At 36.4% G+C, this 26,465-nt stretch overlaps 1 protein-coding gene across 2 annotated transcripts in view; it reads right to left on the reverse strand.

Annotated features, from left to right (window-relative positions):
- APOO (apolipoprotein O) overlaps window positions 1–26,465 on the reverse strand; it is an 82,609-nt gene that overhangs the window by 26,887 nt on the left and 29,257 nt on the right. Inside the window, exons 3-6 of one of the 2 annotated variants that reach the window (XM_069065640.1) lie at window positions 19,663–19,782; window positions 13,669–13,723; window positions 8,226–8,321; window positions 6,487–6,578 (exon numbers count right to left, since the gene is read on the reverse strand). In XM_069065640.1, coding sequence (XP_068921741.1) covers window positions 6,487–6,578; window positions 8,226–8,321; window positions 13,669–13,723; window positions 19,663–19,782 — 363 coding nt within the window. The remainder of the gene's footprint in view (window positions 1–6,486; window positions 6,579–8,225; window positions 8,322–13,668; window positions 13,724–19,662; window positions 19,783–26,465) is intronic. The other variant, XM_069065641.1, reaches the window with a different exon arrangement.

Genomic DNA, 26,465 nt, shown 5'->3' on the forward strand with positions numbered 1-26,465 from the left:
AAACAAACAATTTGGGGTTTTGTGTATGGTGATATAAAGCGCACATGGAAAAACTAATGCTGTAGTAAGTGTTTACATATATGACCCTGTTGACAATAACCACTATTGTACTGTCACTTACTTTGACATATATTCATTTTAATTGGAATACATGTTTTAAAATCTTAAAACATTTTATCCTTAAATGATTTGAAACCCATCAATACTAGAACTATCATATCAGTTACTATATTTTTGTGAATTTGGAACAAATTTACACATAGATGTTAAAACAGAGAAAAGAATAACTTTATAAACAGCAGAAATAATAACAAATTCAAGAATTCATCACGTTATTGAAAGCACGCAATTCATTTTGGTCATTCTAAAGTAACGAAGTAATATTTACTTAAAGTCTCTTTGCTTTGTTTACTGATCACGTTTAATGCCAAAAGCAAAGAGCCACAAACAAGAGTGGAAACAAATAACAGAAAATGCCAAAAAAAAAAAACCCTACACATTTCAACATGGTAGAAAATTTTAATCCCAAAGTAACTTTAAAATAAAAATAATAACTATAACAATATATGATAAAATAAAAGTTTGGAAAATAATGGCACTGAAGGCTTTATATAGAAGAGTAAACAATTCATTCCAAAGAACTTTTATATTTATATATTGAGCTGTAACTAGGAATTCCTGTACTTGGGTCAAATGCAGTGATATAAGTCAATCCCAAAAGACTCATGATGGAGAGAAATATGTGCATCCAGAGAAAGAACTAGAAAGAACTGAGTTTATATCCAGGTGGAAGCAAAATACCTTATCTTTTTCCTTCTCTTATTTGGTTTTATGTCCTCTTTACCATTTTTCATTCCATCTGATACAATCCGTCTTTATAACCTGACTAATGTTTAATGTGAAAGTATTTACAGATCCTATACTTGACTATATGCTGCCATAGGGGGGTGGGGAGGGAGGGGGACAAAATGTGAAATTCAAGGAATTGTGGAATTGAATCCTGTAAACTAAAAGGAAACAAACAAACTAATAAGAAAAAATTTAAAAAGGATGAAAAAAAAGAAATATCAACACCCTTAGTTCTGCCTCTTATTCTAGGGCCGTGTCATATGTTGTCTTTTTATCCTATATGCTGGGCACAGAGAAGCATCCATAAAATGTATGCTGCAGATGCCAGAGTAGTTTGCACTAATAGAACTTACTAAAATTCTTTTAAAATTCTGAATAGCTCTCCAAAATGTCCGTGTGGGGTCACACATAGCTATTCTTTTCCTTTGAAATAACTTCAAAGGGGTGGATAGATGGCACAGTGAATAGAGCACCAGTCCTAGAGTCAGGAGGACCTGGGTTCAAATCTGGCCTCAGATACTTAACACAAAAAACTAGCCATGTGACTTTGGGCAAGTCACTTAACCCCAAATGCCCTACCTTCCCCCTCCAAAAAAGCAAAAAAAAAAAAAAAAGTGTAAAGGTGTAAAGGGGAGTATACTTCTGAATTCCAATGGTTCTTTTAAAAATATTACTCTCCTGCCCTCTCCCCCAAACCCTGTAGCATATACTTTATTTTTTTTTCTTTTCTTTTTGGAGGGCAAGTGGGGTTAACTGACTTGCCCGAGGTCACATGGCTAGTTTTTATGTTAAGTGTCTGAGGCCAAATTTGAACTCAGGTCCTCCTGACTCCAGGGCCGGTGCTCTACTCACTGCGCCACCTAGCTGCCCCCTAGCATATACTTTAAACATCAAAGGATGAGACTATGGCAGGGTCCTAACTACAAAGGTCAGTTCTAACATAGGATAAGATTTGCCCTACACAATGAATATAGGTCCAAAACTAACTTTCTGGGCAAAAAATTCAGGTTTACTTAATGCAAAAGATGTAGTTAAATTTATATTTAATTCAATAAGTATGGGGCGGCCAGGTGGCTCAGCGAGTAAGAGCACCAGCTCCAGTGTCGGGATGACCTGGATCAAATCCGGGCTCAGATACTCAGCACCACACCCAGAAGTAATAACTGGCCGTGTAACCTTGAGCAAGTTACTTACCCCGATTGCTTTAAAAAAAAAAATTCAATAAGTATATATCATACACATATGATATGCAAAGCAAGGTGCTAGGCACTGGGTATACAAAGACAAGAAACTAGTTCTTTAATCTTGTGGAGCTGTGACATTCTACATGTAAACAGGTAAGTAAACATAAAATAATTTAAAGAAGAAAAGAACAATTAATTACTGGGGCTGGGAAAGGCCTTCTCCAAGAAGGTGATAAAGTAAACTAAGGATATGAAGCTATGTCAGGATATACAATAACCTGAGAGAGTTGCAATTTCTTTCTTCTTAGATATAGCTTATCACAACTTTACCAGAAACCACTCAAAAGTAAAACTGACACTCCTAAGAGGAGATGTGGATGGGGGATGGGGGTTGGGGGATGGGAGATGGGGAATTCTTCCAGAATATTTGAAGATCATTTTAGAAATGGAATGAGAAACCTGAGTCTTCTTTCAACACAAGTAGACTATGGAAGAAAAACTTAATTTTCAGAATTATAGATTCCTAAAGTACCCCAAGTTATTTACTCAAAAATCTATACCATGTAGTAAGTTTACCAGATATATTTAGCATCTAAGTGTCAGTTTTATTCTCTGAAGGAAGACTTCCTAGAGTGTTAATGCAGTATTCCCTTAAAAGTTTGAGAATGAAGATACATATTTTTGTTAACTAGTATTTTATGAAAGTCTTTTAAAACACATCACTTCCTATCTTTTTTAAAGAGAGTTCACTGATCTTAATTTAACCTTTTTTTTGATGACTCAGAGCTATGATTCACCTCAGTGAGTAGAATGTAACACACTTATTACATCATTGCTACTGAAGCATGTACAATTTACTGGCTGTTCCTCTACTAAATGACTTCATGCTTTGAGTTATAAGTCATTTCTTAATATTTTGGTTCCTCAAAAATCTCCTGGCCCTTTTGCTGGTTGTAACTCGATTTATGTAATTGAGCTTTTAAAATCTGCAAGTTTAATTTTATCTACAATTCTGATCCCTTTTTTTCTCCTAAGGTAATGCTTCCATATCTCTCTGACCTACAAAATGAAAGGCATGGAGCTCATGAAGGACTTTTTTCTCAAAGGAATCCCCACTTAAATTCTCAGTTCAAAGCTGTGGTTCAGGTAACTGAAGTCATCAGAAACCAGTCAAAGGAAGGAGTCTGGTGACAGAGAAAGAGCAAGGGCTCTGGAAATAAGGGACCCTATGTTCAAATCCTGCCTCTGACACTTAGGCCTTTGAATGACTTTGGGCAAAGCATTTTACCTCTATGTACCTCAGTTTCCTCACCTGTAAAATGAGATGCTTGGACTACATGGTCTCTGAAGTCTCTTCCAGTTCTAAATCTATGGTCCTATGAAAGAAGCAAGGATATTACTGTACATAGTTGTATGAAATTTAGGAGGAGAGCCACAATTAGGTCTTGTGGAGGCAAGAGGAAAAACTTGAAACTTGCCCTAACTTTGATAGGGTAATAAAACTTACTAAATTTCAGTCAACTTTTAAAGACAAGCTTAGTTGGGGGGAAGGGAGAGATAGAGGGATATCACTTCATTACAGTCACAAAGACACTCCAGGGAATTAGTGCCTGTGGGAAGAGATCATAAGTTACTGGAAGGAAGATTATTGATATGGGGGGCTGGGGCAGCAGGACAGAGAAGAGTTCATCTGCAGTAGTTGGAAGAAGACATATTTTAAGTAATTATTCTTGCAAACTAAATGTTAAGCTCAATTGTTTCTGAGTGGGATCAGTGTACTCTAAATTGTGGTACCCTGGGGTGAAATTCTCATCACTAGGCTCCATATCACTCTTCAGTCCATACTCACTGTAAATATAATGTAATATAAAAGCATAAAATTTGTTGTTCAGTCACATCTGACTTTTCATGACCTCATTTGGTTTATCTTGGCAAAGATATTGAAATAGTTTGCCATGTCCTTCTCTAGTTCATTTTATAGATGAGGAAACTAAGGCGAATGGTTAAGTGACTTGCCCAGGGTCACACAACTAGTAAATGGCTGAGGTCACATTTGAACTCAGGAAGATAAGTCTTCCTGACTCCAGCCTGGCATTCTGTCAACTGCACATAGTTGTCCAAAAGCATAAAAGCCTAACTTTAGATAAGTAAGAAACTATGGGACATCTCCACCTAGATATCACATTGTCCTCAAACTCAACATGTCTAAAACTAAGTTTCCTAAAAAAATTATGACCTTTCATTATTTTATCAATAAAACTAGCATTTTTCAAGTACTCCACATGGATAACTAACCTTTGAGTTATCTTTGCAATGTCTCCCAGAATGATACGTTCTTCTACTTACATCCTCACTGCCAATCCCTTAGGACCAACCCCTGTCAATTCTTAGGTATGTTACCTCTATAGCTACGGGTTTCCTTCATTTCATTAATTTACATACTTCCAATCTTTCTAAAATGTTGTTTTTATTATGTCACTTCTCTGCTTCCAAGCCTGGAAAAGTTCCCTTTGGTTCATGAGAGTAAGTCCAAATGCAATAAAGGCCTTTTACACTCTGATTCTACACCATGACCATTCAAAATCCTTTTTCCACAATTCCAGTCAATCTGGTCTCCTTACAAGCCTTCTCCCTTACCCCTCATATACCTTTATTCAACAACACTTTCCATCTAACTCAAGACCTAACTCCTCTCTGAAGATTTCTCAGACTAATACCAGTCCATATTTTTCTTATTCTAAGTTCCTATAGAATTTGTATAGTGTCTATAGCAAACTCTCTTGTACTGCTTATAGAGAATCCATGCATTTAAAAGTGTGAAGGGACCTCAGAGATCACCTAATCTTACCTGGTCATTTAACAGACAAGCTGAAGCCCTAAGAGGTTAAATTACCTCTGTAAGGTCATACTCATTGGCAGAGTAGGGGCTAGAATCTAGGTTTTCTGATTCAGGCTGAAGCTCCTTCCTCCATAATCCCTCTAAAACATGAAGAGGTAGAGAACTATGTGTTTTATCTCTCTAATTAGACAGTAGGCTCTTCCGTAGCAGAGGCCTTGCCATTTATTTTTTATAGTCCCCACCACACTTAGCACAGTATTTGATATTCATGTCATGCTGTGAAATTCTTCTCTTCCATTCAACCCAGCTAAGATTGTATATCTCTCAATTCAGTTCAACATTTATCAGGTACCTATGTCCTAGATACAAAGACAAAATTAAAATAGTCTCTGCTGTCAAGGACAAAGACAAGTGTAGTACGTGGACAGGGAATGAATGGGGGAAAGAAGAGAGACCAGTCGAAGAATTCTAGAAATATTTAAGAAGGAGTGAGCATGAAGAGCTGGAGAAGGAGGAGGAGGATCAGGGAAGGCTTCACAAATCAGGTGACACCTAATCTGAGCCTTGAAGGAAGAGAGATTCTGAAAAGCAGAGGTGACCAGGGAATGCATTAGACATGGGGGACAAACTGGGTGAATGCACCAAGGCTCAGGAGATGATGGCATTTTGAGTGTAGAGAAGAGCAAACAGTTCAGTTTGACTGGAACATCAAACCACAGGAAGTGGAGTAATGTGAAATAAGGCGGAAGAGGGAGGTTACTTATAGCCAGTCTCTCCCAGGGAGGGATTTCCTTATGCAGTTTGGTACCTTCTTTGATTGAAGTCTTAGAAAGTCACCTGGGGGCACTGAGAAATTTAGAGACCTGTCCCAGGGTCACAGAATCAACCTGTGTCAGAGCTGCTTTGAACCAAGATGCTCCTGACTTCTACAGGTACTCTATTCATACTGTCGGGTCAACCTGCACATAATAGGTGCTTTATACATATTTGCTGAATTAGCATAAAGCAGGTATTTAATAAGTACATGCTGAAAAAATGAAATGAAAATAGCCAAAATGGTCAACTGCACATATCTATGACCTGGCTTTAAATTTCATTTCATATAATGACTCACTAAGAAACCCTGAGTCAGAAAAGAATACACTCCTCCATTCAAAATCCTTCAGTTGCTCCCTAATGCCTATCACATAAAGTTCCATTTTCTTTACCCAGCATTCAAGGGTTTCCAAAACCATGTCCATAATTACAAAATCACAAGTCCCTCCCACCTATAAATCTAGAGTGTTATGAATACAACTTAGAACCACCTCTCAATCAACACACCTACTAAGCTAATAATATCCTGCACACCAATGAATCAAAAAACATAACTCCATTTTTTGTATAATAAGTCAGATATTTTTGTATTATGTTATAAATTAAGCAGAAGGAAGAAAAAAAAAGGACTTTAAATTTGTTCTAGATGATGCAAAAAATTCCCCCAATAAAAAGAAGACCCTTTTCAAGCCCAATGTGAAAACTGAGGGAGATGATGAAAAATCAAATATTAAAACTATAAAAAAACATTATATGAACAAAATCAAAGATTGTTTTGGCTTGGTAAGTGTAACTGACCTGTGCAAATTCAAAAGCCTCTTGTGGATAATACACAGATGCAGTAATGCTCATGAAACCAACTGGATACACGAGCTTCTTTAATTTTGAACCTATTAAAAGAAAGTCCCCCCATATTCCCCACATTGTTAGTGAATTTTGTTACTTTCTCTATCACTTAATTTATGATGCACCTTTAACATTAATAGGTTTATATAATGGGTCTGAATCCTAATTCTGCTATTTACTGTTTGTATAATTTTATAAAAATTCATCTCTTGGGGTAGCTAAGTGGTGCAGTGAGTAGAGCACTGGCCCTGGAGTCTGGAAGGCCTGAGTTCAAATCCAGCCTCAGACACTTAACACTTACTAGCCATGTGACCTTGGGCAAGTCACTTAACCCCAATTGCCCTGCCCTCCCCCCTCCAAAAAAAAAAGCAAAAAGAAAAATTCATCTCTTGGGGCCTTAAGTTTCCTCATCTGCAAAATAGGAAGGAAAAGTAAATGATCTCTAAGCTCCCTTTAAGCTCTAAATCCTAGGACAATTTGATAAAAACTAGAAGTAATGTTATGTTCACTGGCTGATGATACCTTCTTTCTAACATTGGGATCTAAGAACAGTTAAAACTATAATATATAGCTCTACTGTTATCTCTATGCTTTAGATTTTTCCTTTAAAAAAAAATGAAAAAAGAGATTCTTTACTCATGTTATTTCCTTGTGAAAATGGGCCTCAACTTCCTCATCTGCAAAACAAGAGGGTGCACTAAATAATTACTAAGGTCACTTCCTGCTCAAAATCTTATGAACAATAAATTCACATTTATATAGCAGTTTAGGGTTTTTAAATCACTTTTTTCCCAACAAACCTATGAAGTAAAATGACTTTCCCAAAGCCATGCATTTTTCTAAATGATGGAGTCTTTCCACAAGACATTATATAGTTTCTAACAAAGAATACAATTTACTAGCCTAACACTAGAAAAACTTTATAAATTAGCATTTCTCTAGAAGTAGCAAGATTAACTTAATATTTTAAGAGTATTTTTCAACTGAATTTATTTATAATAGCTGTGATAAATACGCTATAATTCTACTGAACAGGTATTTTACATTTAAACTGACATACTGAAACATCTTCCAGTTTTTCAAGTACCTAAAGTTTTTTTAATGACATATAATTTTTACATTTAATGTCATATAAACTTTATAGCATGAGGAAGTGAAATTACATCAATCATAGGATAATATTATTTTTTTCTAATGATTATAACCTTATCAGTAAAAAGAATAGAAAGTTTATTATGCAGAAATGTTATTATGCAGGGATAGCTTTGGGTGACAAAAGTTAATTCCATCCTGTACAGAAAAAGACCCTCTTTCAACTGAGCATGTCTAAAATGTGATCAATTTCCTTTTTTACAAGTAGGATTTGGACCAATATAATGTACTCTTATAATCTAAATAATCACTACATCCCTAAAATCAAATTTAGTGGAAAGAAAGAAAAGTAGGAATTCATTACATATTAACAATTCTACTGATCACAACTGCAAACTTTTTAAGAATGCAATTTCTTATGATGGCCAGAATCCTGTCCCGTCCTGTCCCGTCCCGTCCCATCCCGTACCGTCCCATCCCATCCCTTCTCTATAATTCAGAGTTGAATTACATGTGCCTTAGTTAAATATTTATGTATCTTAAAGTAATTAAGGATTCACTATTGATTACATGTGATTTCATTTGAAAACAGTACCTACCTTTAGCAAAAAAGTATCCCAAAATTCCAGAAAAACCAATCACACCAAGTCTTGGCAAAAATCCTGGAGGTGGATTTTTAAAAAGTTCACAGCTGGCTACAATGAAATCAGATCACAGAATATTTACACAAAGTATTTTTAAGAAGGACTGCTGCCATACTTTTAATAACTAATTTCTACAGTACTGTTACTGAATAAGTTTTCATTTTTTTTTTTTTTGCCTTTTGGCTTGCCCAAGGTTACACAGCTAGTTGTGTGTGTGTGTGTGTGTGTGTGTGTGTGTGTGTGTGTGTGTGTCTTAGTGTCTAAGGCTGGAACCAAACTCAGGTCCTCCTGACTCCGGGGCCGGCACTTTACTCACTGTGCCACCTAGCCACCCCACATGTAATTTTTTTATGTTTGTTTCTGCTAATCTTCCTGTCTACAGAAGATATATGAATATAAATTTGTACTGACAAAATATTATTGGAAGGTCCCTTTCTCTAATATTCTGAGCTAGTTTATTTTAAGAAATGAAACTGTCGAGTCTCAAGTGTGTTTTGCTACTTAACACTGAGAAAAGATTCTCCAAGCAAGTAATAAAAGACTGCAAGGCAGAATCCCACCATGTACTGGCAAAAGAGACATCATAAACAAAACTCATAAAAATACAGGATTTTCTTTTGTTTTTACTTTTTCAAAGATTTCCTCTGACACCAGTATAATTAATCCGTTCCAAGAAATATAGGAAGAACTTAAGACTTTTGATAATGTCACTATCAATAACAGCAAATTTATATACATTTCCATTGCTACAAATTATAGTGGCTGAAGTCATCTTTCTACCTGAAATAGATGAGGGGAGTATGAATTTTAGGATCAGGGGAAGAGGGAAGGGCTATGCAAATTCTCAAGCACTTAGCCTGTACAAAAAGTTTCAGTTATGTCTCTCTGGTTGTGAGACTTGGAACTTTCACAGACAGCATATCTGCCTACTTGAATAATGACATTCATACAGGTTTCAATCTAGCTTGAACATTAAGCTAGAGACAATTACACCAAGGTCCAAGAATAACATCATCTTGTTAATGATCTCAAGAATTGGTTACCTAGAGGCAACTAGGTGGTGCAGTGAATAGAGCACCGGCCCTGGAGTCAGGAGGACCTGAGTTCAAATCCAGCCTCAGACACTTAATACTTACTAGCCGTGTGACCTTGAGCAAGTCACTTACCCCCAACTGCCCTGCTTTCCCCCCTCCAAAAAGGGAAAAAAAAAAAGAATTGGTTACCCTAGATTAAAATTTGGTCACTCATACTTACTGGTCAAGAAACTGAGTTGTCATTTCTTTTGGAATGGGCAACACTGTATCATGGTAATCAAACTCAGAGAAAATTTATGTTCTAAGTGAGAATTTGTCAATTCTATGAATTTATGATACTGGGAGAATACTTATATTCCCATTCATATCCCCTTTCTAGTAGGAAGGTTCACTTCGCTTCTGATCATGGAATCAGAGACAAGGAGATGGATAAGAAAAAGAAAGTTTCACACATTCAATAGCTCTCTAACATCTCTTGAATAAAAGCCTAAATTCCTTGGTTTGGCATTTGTGTCTGGCCTTGTATTGTTTAACATTTTTATCAATGACATGGATAAAGTAATGCATGATATACACATCCAAAGCTAGGAAGACCTGCTAACATATGGGTTGAGAAGGTTCAAAAAGATCATCAAAGTTGACCACACTGGGCTAAATCTAATAAGATGATTAAAAATAAAATGTCTTACATTTGGGTTTCAAAAACCAACTTTACAAGCACACAATGGAGGAGACATGACTAGAGAGTAATTCATTTGGAAAACATCCAGGAGCTTTAGCAGACTACAATACAAACTCATGAGACAACACTGAGATGTGGCAGTCAAAAAAATCAGTGCAATTTTAGGTTGCCCTGAGGCAGTGTCCAGAAGTGGAGAGGTGATAACTCCACTGTACACCGTCATGATCAGACCACTTTTGAAGATACTGCATTTGGTTGTGGTCACATTTTAGAAAAGGACATTGATGGCAGTCAATCAATAGGCGTTTATTAAGCACTTACTATGTTCTAGGAATTGTGCTAGGAATGCAAAGAAAGGCAAAGCCCTCAAGGATAGCCTAATATTCCTTAATACTTTCTTTTCTATATGTTCTAATTACATTCTAATGGCTAGACAACATGCAAATAGACCAGGTACATACAAGATATATACCAGGTAGATGGAAGGCGGTCTCAGAGAGGAGAGGTACTAGTAGCTAGAGGGACTGGGAAAGGCCTCCTAGAGAAGGTGGGATTTGTGCTTTAATTTTGAAGAAGTCAGGGAAACTAAGAAGTAAGTACTCCAGGCATGGAACACAGCCAGTACCAAGGCACAGAGATGAAAGATATAGTGTTGTAGTTGAGGAACTCTGCAGGTAGGCCAGTGTGGGCCAGGTTACAAAGTGGTCTGAACACCAAACAGAGGAATTCACCTTGGCAGCTGTGTATAGGATGGATTAAAGAGGGCAGAGAATTGGAGGATGCCAATAAGGACAGAAAAGAGCCAGGTTTATGTCATATCAATTGAAGAAACTGGGGATGCTCTAGCCTAGAGAAGAGAAGATTTAGGATAGCCAGCTATCTTCAAATATTTGAAAGCCTTTCACATGAAAAAGTGATTGTGCTTATTCTGCTCAGTACAAGAGGACAGAATTAGGAGTGCTGTGTGGAGGCAAACTTAGGTATTCTTAGGAAGTGAGGCAGAGTTTCCTAACAATCAGAGCTGTCCAAAAACAAGACGGGCTTTTCATTTATTTGTGTTTTCACCATCTGTTCTTTGGGACCTTATTCAAGGTTCAAATTCAAGGCATTTGAGTATAGTTTCCTTGTAGTGTTTTCATTTACATTACTGAAGTCTGTATGTACATTATTCCCCTGATTTTGGTTTCTTCATTGTGAATCAGTTCATACAAGTCTTCCCATGTTTCCCTGAATTCTTTGCATATATAATTTGTTATGACACATTATTACCTATGTTCATATGCAAAAATTCATATCCAAAAATTTGTTTAACCATTCCCCAAACCATGGGCCTCCATGTTAAAAAAAAAAACAAAAACCCAAACCTAATTATTACTCTGGCTCTCCTTTTTTCTAGGTCCTTGAGCTAGAGAGTGTGATGATGTTAATTTTCAGAACTATACTTAAGGCTTCAAGTTTAACTAAGGAGCTTGTATTAGCAGGGTTCTTTCCTCTCTGAATTTATTTCACTTTTTACTTGCTTTTTAACATCCAACTTTATGTATGAAACAGCATTACAGTGAATAAAGAGAAAGCTTTTGAGTCAGGAATAACTGGATTCAAGTGTTTCGTGACCTTGATTAAATCACTTAATATCAGAGTGCTCTTCGGAAACTCTGAGACCGTAAATTACAGACAATTTTTCAATCTGCATTGGTAGAGGGCATTTCTACAATGAGAATTTTCTACACCAATACAATCACAGGTCACGTGTGGGAAACTGGAGGTGGGGGGGTGGGGAGAAGAGAAATCCTTCTGCCAACCAGATTCTGGGCCACATCTTTCACTTTTATTTTCCAACACTATAGTGCTTATTGTAATGTTATTCTGGCAGAGTGGATACATGCGGAGTGAGCTGTTCAGGACACACAAATAAGCTAGAGTTGAAAAATCATAATCAAGGAGGACAGTATATTCATCTTAAATGAGCAGTGAAGCACAACTTCAAAAAATATGGCACAATTGTGGCTGGCAAAGAACCAAGGTCGCAGAAAGACAGCTTAATACAGACCAACTAAGAGGGGGAGAAACCCCAAGAGCCAAAGGTGGCTGGTATGTATGGTGGCTACAACCAGAAATGATCATCACGAATTGTCTAGAAACACTTTGTTTTTCAGTCACACACACACACACTCTCTCACTCACTCACTCACTCCCGGCAAAAAGTGTTAACAGTGCAAGTATGCCTTCCACTGATGTTTCCAATTATGTATGTACACTCCCACGGCATGACTCCATGACTCCATCTGCTGCATTTCCCCTCCAATAAAACTTTGTGCTCTTTCTTCCACTTTTCCCTATATCTAGAATGATTTCCCTCCCATTCTACCTGAACTTTTATCTTTTTTAGTAAAGATCTGTTATGTGCTACTCAGTTTTTTTTAAAAATGCAAATTCCACCTCTTCCACATACATAATAACAGCATCCTCCCTTGGAGTTAAGAATAATAGCAAACAAAAATTTACCTCTATAATGCACTTACCACATACCATTGTGTACCAGTTTTTTGTTAATGTTCTTCATTTTCCTAACATCATTATAAGCTCCTGAAGGGCAGGGACAATGTCTTATATAAATTTTCTATCTTTTAGTGCTTACTATAGTGCTCTGCACACAGCAGGTGTTTAATACATGTTTGCTGCATGTAAAGTGAGCAGAACTAGTTTTTATTAATCAACAAGCATCTATTAAGTGACTATAATGGGCTATGCACTGAACTAGATGCTGAGGATACAACATGCACACATAAACACAAAATATAATGAATAAAGTAATTTAGGGATGGAGGGAAGGAGAAGCAGCTGGGGACAAAGCAGAGGGGGAGATCAGGAAAGGAGATAGTATTTAAGTTGTACCTTAAAGGAAGTTCGGGATTATAAGGGGCAGAGGTATACAGAAGTACATTTTAGGTATTACAGTCTGCATAAACACATACAGATGGGAAATAGGACATCATGTATGAGGAACAAGAAGGCCAGTTTAGCTTCAATGAATAGTATGTAAAGGAAAGTAATATGAAATAAGGCCAGGAAGGCAGGCTAGAGCTATACCGTGAAAGGTTTCAAATGCCAAAGAAAAGAATTTGTGTGCAACTGGAGCTTTGGAAGATGGGGAATGACATGATTAGATATGTTTTAAGAATGTCACTTTGTCAACTCTGAATAATGGCAGGGAGAGACTTAAGGTAAAAGGACCAATCAGGAAGCTACTGCAATAATCCAATCAGGAAGTGATGAGAGCTTGAACTAAAGGACTGGCCCTGTAAGTGGAAAAAAGGGACAAAGAAGACATACTGTGTATGTAAAACTGACAAGATTGGACACCTGATTTCATATTGGGGGTAAATGAGTAAAGAGTCAAGTCAAGATAACTGAAGAACAGCAGTGCCCTCCACAGTAGAGATATGTTTAGTCCTATCTGAATCAGAAAGGGAAGGGTCTCTAGACATGGAACCCTCTCATCCTACAGAGAGAAAAATCAAGTTCAGAGAACATTAAGTAACGTGCCCATACATTTATACAACCTCTTCAACTAATCAGCTCAATCTATACCTGTGGGTCATAACAATTAAATATAATGTAAAAGCTTTTTTTAATATAAATTCTAGTGATTATCAGAGTTCTTAATTATAAATCAACTCACCTACTCCTTGTTGAATGGCAGCATCTATTGTGGGCTTAGTTTTGTCATAAGCAACCTGAATAGGGGAAAAAAAGACTATGACCAAATAGCATTACTACTAAAGTAAGAGAAAAATATGCTTCTAAACAGGATGAAATACACACATTCTGCAGTTTGTTTTTTGCTTCAACCTTTTAAAACAAGGCTCTAGTGGTGCCATTAGAAATAAAAAAACAAGCCAAACCAAAAACAAGCAGCTTTCAACTGTATAATCCTCTCAGTGTTCCACATAAAATTATGAAAGTTGCAGCCTAACAAGATTATTTTGATAATCAAAACCAACTTAATGCTATAAGTGGTAATCTTTTACCCATTTGATCAAGTCAGTTTCTTTTATAAAAGGAATATGGATTAATCTGAAAGAAAGACATGTATGTTGCTGCTCAAGTTTGTAAAAATGACTATCTGCAAATGAGCAGTTCTATTTTCTAATGGGAAAAATTATTCTGAACCAGTTTATAGAGTAATTTAGCGCTATTCCAAATTAAATTAAGTCAGCTTAATATTCTATGATTAGATATTATTAATGGATTACCAAATACAAAGAAACGAGCCCACAAGAAGGTATTTTTAAGAATACTTCTCACCTAGATTATTGTAATAACCTCCCAACTGTTCTGCCTCATCTCTCCCTACTCTAATGCACCCACCACAGAGCAAGCAACCAAGGTGATTTTGCTGAAATGCATTTCTATGACATTCTTCTACTCAATAAACTACCTATTACCTTTACATTCAAATATAAACTCCTATGTCAAACATTCAAGGCTCTTCACAACTTGACCCCTTTCTATCATTCTAGCTTTTTTTCACATTACATTCCTATACATATTTTACAGTCCAGTCATAAAGGCTTCCAAGCTTTTAACTCTATAACACGTGACTCTACATGACCATCTCCCATCTCCATGCCTTTGTAAAGGCTGACAACTTTCTATTCTAAAGTAACCTTATAACAGCTTTATGTCTTTTATTTCTCTATGCCTATTATTATCTCCTCCATTAAAATATATATTCCTATGGAATCATAGATACTGAACTGGGAGGGGCCTCAGAAAGGTCACTTAGTCTACCACTTTCATTTTATAGGTGAGTAAAATGGAGAAGAATAAATGACTTGTCCAAGGCAATACTATCAGAAGCAGAATTTGAATCCAGTTCCTCTGAATCTACAACCAGTGCTCTTTCTTATTCCCTTGTCTTATTTATCTTTCTGTTGTTCATATATATGTTTTGTTTTTAGAATTTACCATAATACCTTGCATATACTAGGTATTCATATGTTTACTGAAATCAAAGTGATGAAGCCTATAATTTAATACAAGAGATAAGATTACATAGTATGGGCAGATGGTCAATTTATGCTTATATTTATATTCAAAGGATTCTTACTCATTCACAGGTTCTGATTATCTTAAAATGTCATTATGTGTAAATGCTTATGAATAATCCATGTCTTAACTGTCTCCCATTCTCCTGTCATTATCTACATTGTGTACTTGCTATTTAAGAGTATTATTTTATGTCACACTGAGAAAGTACAAAAGTAAAGTCAAATGTAAATACTCTGAGCTATACTTTTGCTTTTAGAAAGGTGACAATTCGCACCCTCTGATGTTTGTAAGATTTAAAATACTTAGGAATGATTGTTCATAAAAGCAAAGTACTTTTGGTATTTCAATAGCAGAATGCTATAATAAAATGTTATGGTTTTTTCATAAAAAAAAAAAAAAGAACTGTCCTATAATAACTTTTTTTCTAAGTGGTTTTTTTTTTTTTTGTTTTTTTTTTTGCTTTTTGAAGGGCAATTGGGGTTAAGCGACTTGCCCAAGGTCACACGGCTAGTTTTTGTGTTAAGTATCTGAGGCCAAATTTGAACTCAGGTCCTCCTGACTCCAGGGCTGGTACTCTATTCATTGCATCACCTAGCTGCCCCATTTTCTAAGTGTTTTTACAGATGGATCCTTTCTTCCTTCTTTCCTTCCTATATATCACTGTCACTATCCAATGATGTAATGGGAATGTAAATTTTTAAGATCTTCCCTGCTCCTAGGCTAAAGTGCACCTGGAGCCTGGGGTGGCAGGCTTGTTTTTCAGTAGATACTTCTTGATTGGCCAGTGGGTCAATAAGGTTGTTACATTCTCTGAGCCAGGAGAAGGCTATATAAGCCCTGATGTGAGGCTTTGTTTTGGGGCTCACTTTGAGAAGTGTTCTGTGATTTGATGAAACTCTGGGCTAGCCATTGTCCAGAGCCCCCCGGCTTTGAAACCCAGATGTTGTTTGGTATGGATGCAATGGTTGGACAGTTTGGAAAACTGATCTGTTTCTCTGTCTTGATAATTCTGTCTGTATATTTTGAAGTTCGGGGTGCTGACCTCTTTCCCCTGAACTAGGTAAATGATACATGTTTGACTGATTAAAGTAAGCTTGTTAACCCATTTTGAGTTGCTTTCCTTTAACAAAGCAGATCCAAGAACCTGTGGTGACAGCGACCCTGGGGACACTGGGGTGCTTGCTGCTACAAATGACTACCCCATTTCCATAAGGAACTCCTCCTTATAATAAATAACTAGTCAAACCAAACACTACACTACCTATTTCTGAAAATGTATTCCTCATTCCACGACTACAGCTGAGTATTCTTTTTTTTTTCAAGTACAAATATGATGGAGATATACTTGGACACTGAATTAGTCACAGTCTAATGGCTTCTGACATATCACTGTGGTCATCCTGTAAATTATTCTGCTTCAGTTTACTTGATTCTGCATCAATTCTTATGTCTTCCTAAATTTCTCTAAATTATTCATATTTGTAATTTCTTATTGTGAATATCCCATAATATCTATGTACCATAATCAGCCATTCTCCTAATTGATGGACACCCATTTTCTTCCTAGTTCTTTGCTACTACAAAAGTATTTCTATTAAATTTTTTTATTTATTAGTGAACCTTTGTTTCTGCATCACCCTGAAGTATATGCCTAAGAATATCAAATTTGAGTCAAAGGGTAAGTAAATTGACCTTTTTTTAAAAAAAAAAAAAACATAATTCCAAATTGTTTTCCAGAATGGTTGGACTGGTATTCATAGTTCAATTCTAGTTGAATCAATTCACAGTTATGTCAAGAGTGTACCTGTCTTCCCACAATATGTCTAAATGTTTATTGTTTTATCTTCTGTCATTTTTGTCCTGTGGTAAAATTTAAACGGCATAAAGAAGGCAGTAGAATTGAATAGACACTTGCTTTCCACATATCTGGAAGGAGAGTCTGGGAGCATCATATGCATATGTGTGTGTAAGTATATGTATATGTAGTAATATATAATAACAGATCCTTAAGGATCAATTTCCCAAGCAATGTTGGGGAAACTGGTCCTACCTCCTCTGATTCTAATGCTGCTATCGTTGCATTTTCTGAGTCATATACATCACGGAATGTTAGCTTAAAAAGTGTTCCCCAAATTGGACTTGACTTTTACGCAACACACTGTAGGCTACACATCTCTTACATAGCTACTTAAGCAACAAGCTTGGGCAAGTCATGCTTTGAACTCTTAAAAAAAACAAACCTCAGAATGAGATCAACTCAGACAACACAACATGTGTTGTGCTTTCCCCACCATGTGAAAGGCTTTCCTCTCAAACACAAAGATTCAATAATTTGTTGTATGCAAATTTTGAAATACATATGTATTCCCACTTAAAAATATGGATGTTTTAAGTCAAGATAACCTCTGAAAAATTGATGAAGGGGCAGCGAGGTGGCACAGTGAATAGAGCACTGGCCCTGGAGTCAGGAGGACCTGAGTTCAAATCTGGCCTCAGACACTTCACACACACACACACACACACACACACACACACACACACACACACAAACAACTAGCTGTGTGACCTTGGGCAAGTCACTTAACCCCAATTGCCCTACCTTCCCCCCTCGAAAAAGCAAAAAAAACTGATGAAAGTAGTTAGCAGAGAGGACTTAACATTTTTTTCACTCCCTAATGACCAAGACCAATGAACATTAGTCTTGACTTTGTTTTGTGTAGTATATTCTCAAGCATAACACTAGAAACAAATTTAGAAATTGAAATTCAGATAGTCCCTAACTTACAAATAGGCTATGTTCCAAAAACTCATTTTTAAGTTAGTTGTTTGGAAGTTGGAACACATTATTCCACAAATAAAATGTACAAATGAGGACTAAGTAACTGGGCCAGTCCACAAAAGTCTATTTAGCCAATAATAGATACAAATAACATTGTACATTTGTAATGGAAAACAACAGAAAGTACTGATTACAAAATTGAAAAAAACAAACATAAAACTGATTAAGACGGGGGCAACAGGATTCCCCTCTACCCCAGTGGTTGCTTCCTGTCCAGAAATAAACTGCAACCTCAATAGTATGCTACACAGCTTCCTAACCTGAACAACAAATGCTCCTTCATGAGAAGAGAATTACCTCCCCAAATCACGATACTGGTCCCACTGCCAGGAGACAAAAATAAATCTCCCAAACGATAGCCAAGATGATTCCAGGCTACTGGCAAGGGAAGAATCTATTCAATGACTAGGTGACATTGTCCAAAGGACCATTTATATGTATAGAGCATTTGGGTTTTCATAATGAGGAAACTGCTTGGAATGTCTTTTCCAAAAACATTAAATAGAAAGCACTTGTGGTATTAACAATTTATTTGAACAAGTTCCAAATGGGTACCTGATTTAGATTATAAAAGGTGGCATAAACAAATTAGAAGAACACAGAAGAAATTATCTTTAAGACCTATGGGTAGAGGAAGAATTCAGGACCAAACAAGAGATAAAAAGGTTCATGAGACATAAAATTAACAATTTTGATCATACAAAATTAAAAATTTTTTTTGCAAAAGCAAAATAATGCAAATTTAGAAGAGAAGCAGGAAATTGAGAACAAATCTATGTTGCAATTTTCTCTGGTAAAGATCTAATTTTCAAGATATATAGAAAGTAAGACATTTATCAGAATAAGAGTCATTCTCTAGTTGATAAATGCTCAAAGGATATAAACAGGCAGTTTTTAGAGAAAGATGTCAAAGCTATCAATAGACACATAAAAATTTTCTAAATCACTAATAACTGGAGAAATACAAACTAAAACAACCTTAAGTTATCACCTCACACCCATCAACTGGGTTAAGTTGACAAAAAAAAAAAAAAGGAAAAATGAAAAGACAGATGTTGGAGAGGCTGTGGGAAAATAGAGTTTTTTTGATGAACTATTGCTGGCACTATGAATAAATCCAACCATTCCGGAAAGTAATTTACAATTATGCTCCCAAATCTACTAAACTGTCATATCCTTTTTGCAAAGTGATATTATGTCTAGAGAAAGATATCAAAGAAAGAGGAGAAAAGGGTCTATGTGTACAAAAATATTTATGGTAGCTCTTTTCATTGTGACAAACAATGGGAAACGGAGGGAGTGGCCCAACAACTGGGGAATGGCTGAACAACTAATGGTATACAAAAGTGATGGAATATTATTATGCTCTAAGAAATAATTAAGGTCGTGGTTTCAGAAAAGCCTTGGAAGAATTGGATGAATTGATGTAAAATGAGCAGAAGCAGGGCAAGAATTTATATAGTAACAACACTATTGCAAAGACAAACAACTCTGAAAGACTTAGAAACTCTGACTCACTAACCACAATTCCAAATGGCCCTTGATGAGAAAGATGCTATATATACCTCCAGTAGAAAGTGGGGACATATATTTGGAAATGGCTAATTCAGAAATTGATTTGGCTTGACTATACATATTTGCAACAGGTTTTGTTATTATTCCTTTCTAAATGTAGGACAGATGGAAGTGGGAGAAAGGGAATTCAGACCTGAAAATAAAATGGAATTTTAAAAATTTATTTGAACTATTATCTACTTCAATTCATTTAGAAAAGTGTGATACCTGAAACCAATATATATATGGCACAGCATACTTTCTAAGTTGTGAAATGCCTTCCTCCAGGGGGCTTCTTGGTTCCTCCACATATTTGGACTCAAAGTTTGGAATTGAGTAGAGTGAAAGCTATAAGTATAAAAAAAATTTAGATAAAGTTAAAAGACAACTCTTTTATTAAAAATTTCTACAATGACATTATAAATTCTCTATTAAAGTTACACTTATCTCTATTCATAAAGCATATAAACTTTCCGTTAAAAATCCAACAAAAAATTACCACATCATTGCTTTTCTTTGCAGACTTCTTCCTTGTCTGAGCCACTCAATTCAATAGTGAAAAAAGCCGGATCTAGAGTCAAGAGACCTCATTTCAAATCCTGACACTGTCACTTGACCTGCAGTACTCTGAGCAAATCATAATCTCTCTGGGCCTTAATTTCTACATCTGTAGATTGGGAATTATAACTCTCCCACTATACCTACCTCTTAGGGTTATAGCCAGCAAAGTACTTTTGTAAATCTTAAAAAAGCTATATAAATGAATTAATATTAATTTTTAGCTGAAACTAACCTTTTTTTAAAAAAAATTAACACACAAATACCTACATCTCTGTAGCACTCTTCAATAATTAATAGTAAGCGGATATATTTAAAATAACTACTATGCTAAGCACATACATTTTTAAAAATCAATATTTCTTTTTGCCTTTTGGAGGGTATTTAGGGTTAAGTAACTTGCCCAAGGTTACACAGCTAGTTTCTTTGTGTGGGTGTTAAGTGTCTGAGGCCAGAACTGAACTAGGGTCCTCCTGACTCCAGGGCTGGTGCTTTACTCACTGTGCCACCTAGCCTCCCCTTCAATATTCATTTTCATTATGAAAAATGAGGTTATCCATGAAAATCTCAATCAGATATCTTCCTTAGATGATGTGGGGGAAGAGGGGAAACTAACCCTGAAAGCAAACTAGAGCATATTTTCTAGAAGTTTCTAAGACTCCTTGGAGGTCAAGTATAATATTTCATTACTTCATTCTCACCACATCTTAAATGGGTAAATCAGATTTGGGGGAAGGGTAAGAAAAACAAGAGTAGCTGGGAAAGGGGTCTAACACCTAACTAAAAATCTGAAGTGTGGTAAGAGTACATACTTGAGGGCCCTGGCAGAGGGTCAGCTCTCTAAGTGCAGTTTTAATATATACTTGTTTAAAAAGACAGACATTCATTACCACCTTCAGACCCTGAGGAATTTGACTTACAGACTTCTTATTTCTTCTGCCAAAGTAAACTAATGGTTGAACATATTCAAACAGAACATTCCAGACTAGATTCCCATTTCTGATCCATCATTTCACAACTCATTAAAAACATATCCTTTGCATAGAAAGTGCTTCAGCAGAAATCTGAATTCTAGGAAGGATCCCAAAGAAAACCTGAGTTTTAAAAAACTGGTAAAACTACTCTTAAGGTTTTCAGAAAGAGGAAAAATTGTGTTTTTACTTGTTATTTTTTTAAATTAAAAAATCTTGCAAAACAATAGGAGTGTTAACCTGTTAAAAATTCAGGTAAATAAATATAATCCCTGCTATGTGCCAGGACTAAGTAAATCAATGTAGATCTGTAATAATAACAGATATACCTATTCAATCAATGGTAACCTTTTCAAACTGCGCATAGATACTCCCTGAAGAATCCACCTAAATTGTCTTGGATGATAACTTCTAGCTTGGACTTCTCTCAAGTTTCTGCAGTTTTTTGGTTTCTTACAGTGCTCCTATAATTCCATTCTTCTCCATACTGTTGTACAAAAATGAGTTTGTGTTCAAAACTGAAGTTGCTTTTCACTGACATGCCTTTCTGCTTGGCAAAGAAATCAAGTGCTTGCTGGCCAAGGTGATTTCTGGACTCATTTAGCTTTCTTGCTGCAGCAGCTGCTTTACTCTCATTAAACTTTTGCAGGAAAGAGTATCACAATCATGTGCCACAACTTGTTTAGCTATTCCCCAATTGACAGGCATCCCCTCAATTTCCAGTTTTTTTTTTTTTGCCATAGCTAAGTTATTCTTGGCTGTAAACTCAGCTCCTTTGCTCTTTGGGATATTATATTCCACACCCTTTAGTCTTTTAAAGAAGCCGCTAAATCTTGTTTTATCCTGACTTTATGTAGCTCCATAGTATTTAAACTGTTTCTGGTTGTTCTGTGAGTTTTCCTCTTGGCATCTCTTTCAGGTGGTAATCAGTGGATTTTTTAAATTTCTATTTTACTCTCCAGTTCCAAAATTCCAGGAAAGTTTTCCTTAATCGTTTCTTGAGGTGTAGTGTCTAGACTCTTTTTCTGATCATTAACTTTCAGGCAATCCAACAAATTTATATTGTCTTTACCTTATCTCATTTCCAAGTCAGTTGTTTTCCTAATGAGATGTTTCATGTTCTCTTCTATTTTTTCATTCTTCTGATTTAGTTTTATTATTTCTTGGTGTCTTATGAAGTCATTAGCTTCCACATACCCAATTCTAATTTTTAAGGAGTTTTCTTCAGTAGATTTTTGGATCTCTTTTTCTAACTGGTGATTTTCTTTTCATAATTTTCTTCTATTACTCTTTTTTTTTTTTCCTAATTTTTCCTCAGCCTCTCTTATTTGGTTTTTAAAGTTTAAGTTCTTTAAGAACTTTTTGGGCTTGTGGCCATTTTATATTTTTCTAAGAAGCTTGACTTCACTATCTTCTGAGTTTGAACCCAGATCTATTCTATCACCATAGTAGCTCTCTATGGTTGGGGTCTTTCTCTTTTATTTACTCATTTTTTAAAAGGCCTATTTCTTTATGTTGGAATAGGGCTCTACTCCCCAGGTCTGGGGCACTACAGACTTCATTCAGGTCTCAAGGTTTTTTTGTGTTGTTTTCTGAGCTCTCTCTGGGGGCCTGATCTCAGGTACTCCTCTCTGTCCCTGAGCCTTGACCAGACCACTCCCCACGCCCCCAATAGCTGTCACTTCAAAAGTTCTTAGGCTGCAAGCCTCACCTTACCCCTCTGCCCTTGGAATCAAAACCAGGGACTCCACTCTCCTGTGAATTACCACACTCAGTAGGGTCATAACCCCACTGTGACTGCATTCACTAGCATGTACCGTGTTTCCCCGATAATAAGACACTGTCTTATTAATTTTTTTTGGACAGAAAAACACCAGAGGGCTTATTTTCAGGGGAGGGCTTATTTTAATGAACATTGACAGCAATTTTAATAAACAGGTAAATGTGAACAAAAAAATGTACCTTTATTCAATAAGCAAATCACTGGGGAAGAACAGGATGACGTGCTCACTGCTGCAGCTCTGATTGGATGCAGCTCGGAGCGCGGCGTGCGTTTCACCGGGGGGGGGGGGGGAAAGGGTGCAAACGGAGGGTACCGTAATGTAGCATGTAGTGCAGGGGATCACCTTCACTACAGTAGCAATCTCAATAGGGCTTATTTTCAGGGGAGGGCTTATTTTAGAGGAATCTTACACAGTAAGGGGAGGGCTTATTTTCGGGATAGGTCTTATTATTGGGGAAACACGGTACTTGCCCCTTCTCACCCAAAGCCATAGCCTAGAACCATATCTGATCAGCAAACCTGGGTCCTGTGTCCAGCACCAGCCAGGGGAGGGCCCTTCAATCTTTCCCTAATTGGCTAACAGACCCTTTACACTGTCTATGGGGTGAAAGTTTCTCAAGTTGAGGTTAATGCCCACACAGCTGCCCCCAGGGTCTGTTGTTTGTTGATTCTGTGGTATCTGCCAGAGGAATGTCCATTTCAATCAGGCCAGACCACTACCCTGGGAGGTGGGGTCTTTTCTAATGTCTTCCCAAAATGTCTTAGGTAGACAACTGCTTCAACCTGACTTTTAATTATTTCTACCCCTCTAAAGTTCACTTTGAGCCATTACTTAATTTGTGGGGGCACTTGGGAGGGCCAGGTAATTTCTTGCAATATAAATTCTCTGCCACCTTCCCAGAATTTTCACTCAGTTTTTTTTAATTAAAAAAATATTTATTCATTTATTTTAGTTTTCAACATTTGCTTCTATAAGATTGTGAATTCTAAATTTTCTCCCTCTCTCTCCCTCTCCCCCCCCCTCCTCAAGAAGGCATCCAATCTGATACCGGCACTACATATACATTCATGCTAAACATATTTTCACATTAGTTATGCTGTAAAGATGAATCAGAACCAACGGAAGAAACCACGAGAAAGAAGAAACAACAACAAAAAAAGAGCAAATAGTATGCTTTGATCTGCTTTCAGGCTCCATGGTTCTTTTTTCTGCATATGGATAGCATTTTTCATTACAAGTCTTTTGGAGTTGTTTTAGATTCTTGCAATGCAGTTTTCATGACTGCTGCTTTATAATACAATTTAAGATCTGGTACAACTAGGTCATCTGGTTTTCTTTCAAAAAATGTATCCAACTCTTCTTTATTATTGAACATCCATTTTTGTCCTATATGGTTAAAGTTGTATTTGCAGGATAGGCTACCCTGGGCTGCATCCTGAGTTTCAAAGCTTTTTGAAATATATTATTTGATTTCCTCCTTTTTCTAATGGGTGCTGAAAAGTCTGGCTTATTTGAATGTCCTTTCCTTTGTATTTGAAGATCTTTCTCCTGATGGCTTATAGAACTTACTTCTGAACTGAACTGTTAAATTTAACCACTATGGAAACTAGGAGTTTCCAGACTTTTGTCTATTTGGTTGGTTTTTGGAGGTGATGTCACTCACACTGTTTTAAACAAGTATAAATCAGGAGTGACATTGAAAATCTAGAGCATAAAACTACCTCCTTGGGGCTAATCTTCAAGTTTAAAATGAAGGATTTTTTTTTGGAGGGAGGAAGAAAGGCACTGGGGTTGAGTGACTTGCCCAAGGCCACACAGCTAGTATGTCAAGTGTCTTAGACCAAATTTGAACTCAGGTCCTCCTGATTCCAGGGTAGGTGCCAGCTAGCTGCTCCTGACAGATTTTTTTTTAACTCCTAATCTTCCCTAAAAAATTCTTACATTTAAATTGATAATCCTTAGTACTCTACTTTGAAGAGGCCTTTTGGTTCTTTTTTGTGAAAAGACTATAGTCTTAATAGAAAAACTTTAAACTTTTACTGGGAGTAGGAAGAATTAGAGCTGTCTACAATACATATATGTTTTGTCATATGTGTTTACATATTTGTGTTAACAGAATATTCCCCTTGAGGGATGGCTAGGTGGCGCAGTAAATAGAGCACCGGTCCTGAAGTCAGGAGGACCTGAGTTCAAATTCAGCCTCAGACACTTGACACACTTACTAGCTGTGTGACTTTGGGCAAGTCACTTAACCCCAATTGCCCTCCAAAAAGCAAAAATAAAAAAGAATATTCCCTGTGATAGTAAGTTTTATAAAGGTAGCAGTCATATCTTTTACTTTATTTGTAACTCTTCTCAATATTGAAGTATAGTGCTGTAAACTTTCAAAAAAAATTTTTTTAGCTTGACTAGCCACTGCTTGATAAAGATGATCAATATTTTATTGCAAAGCCTATTTTGAAAAGAAGACTTCTAAAATTCCAGAGAAAAGTGATCATCTGGACTACTGGTCATCAACTACAGGTTGATGTTCTCTCCATCTTGAGTTTTCTTCAACCATTCAGGTACCAGTTCCTGTGAAAAGAGAAAGCTTGTTTTGCCACTTTTGAGTTAATTTTCACATATATTCTTTTAAAAATGGGTCTTTAAAAAAAGAAATGAGAAGTTCTTAAATAATTTAGTGAGGACAAATATTTGAAGTTAGAAGAAACATGATACAGAACTAAGGGATAATTTGGGGGTGGGCAAGTTTCCATTACATAGTAAAAGACAGGCTAACTACAGAACTGCACACAAAAACACATTACCTCAACCAGCAGCACAAACTGCTTAACATTTTCGAAACATAAGAGGCATTCATTCAATGTGTGTCGCTGACTAATTTCAGACTTCTTAAAGAATAGATCAATTTCTTTTCTGTACCCAATTCTAAATTTACCAAGTTCCAAGATAGATGTAACAGGGACAATTTATTTCTGAAGGCAGACTTACAAGATCAAAATCATCCAAAGGGTTGTTTCAACAAATAATTGCATAGGGGCGGCCAGGTAGCACTGCGAGTAAGAGCACCGGCTCCAGTGTCGGGATGACCTGGGGATCAAATCTGGGCTCAGATACTTGGCACCACACCCAGAAATAACTGGCCATGTAACCTTGAGCAAGTTACTTAACCCTGATTGCTTGAAAAAAAAAAACAAAAACAAATAATTGCATACTGTAAAGGCTTACAGGTACAAAAGTTATTTTTTTTCTTTTCCTCATTCTTCTGAGGCATTATCTTCAAAATACCTTATTTTTGAAGTGAACAAAATATTGCCATTTTTTTATTGTATGAACTTTAAGTATGACATATTTCAACACATCACTGAGATGCAGATGACATAGTGGCTAAAGGGTCAGCAGCTCTGATGTCGCAAGCTCTAAGTTCAAGTCCTGATTGGCTACATACTACCTAGGTAATCCTGGGCAAATCATTTAACCATCTTGAGATTCTAGAGAAGGCTCTATTACTATAAGTTAAAGAACAATGGTGATCTGCATTGGCATAGTTCTAGATCAAAAAAAGGAAGAGAGACGGAATTAGATGGGAATGATGGTAATATAAATGGGGTAGTATAAAAATTATAGACAAAGAAAATCTGTGAAAAATGAAAATTTACCTTAATGAATCAACTACAGAATCCTAGTACCACAGATTATGACATAGAGGAAATCTTAA

This window comes from Petaurus breviceps, unplaced genomic scaffold, assembly GCF_028583685.1.
Source record: "Petaurus breviceps papuanus isolate PSGF00001 unplaced genomic scaffold, PetGlider_PUasm1.0 90696, whole genome shotgun sequence".
NCBI lineage: Eukaryota > Metazoa > Chordata > Mammalia > Diprotodontia > Petauridae > Petaurus > Petaurus breviceps.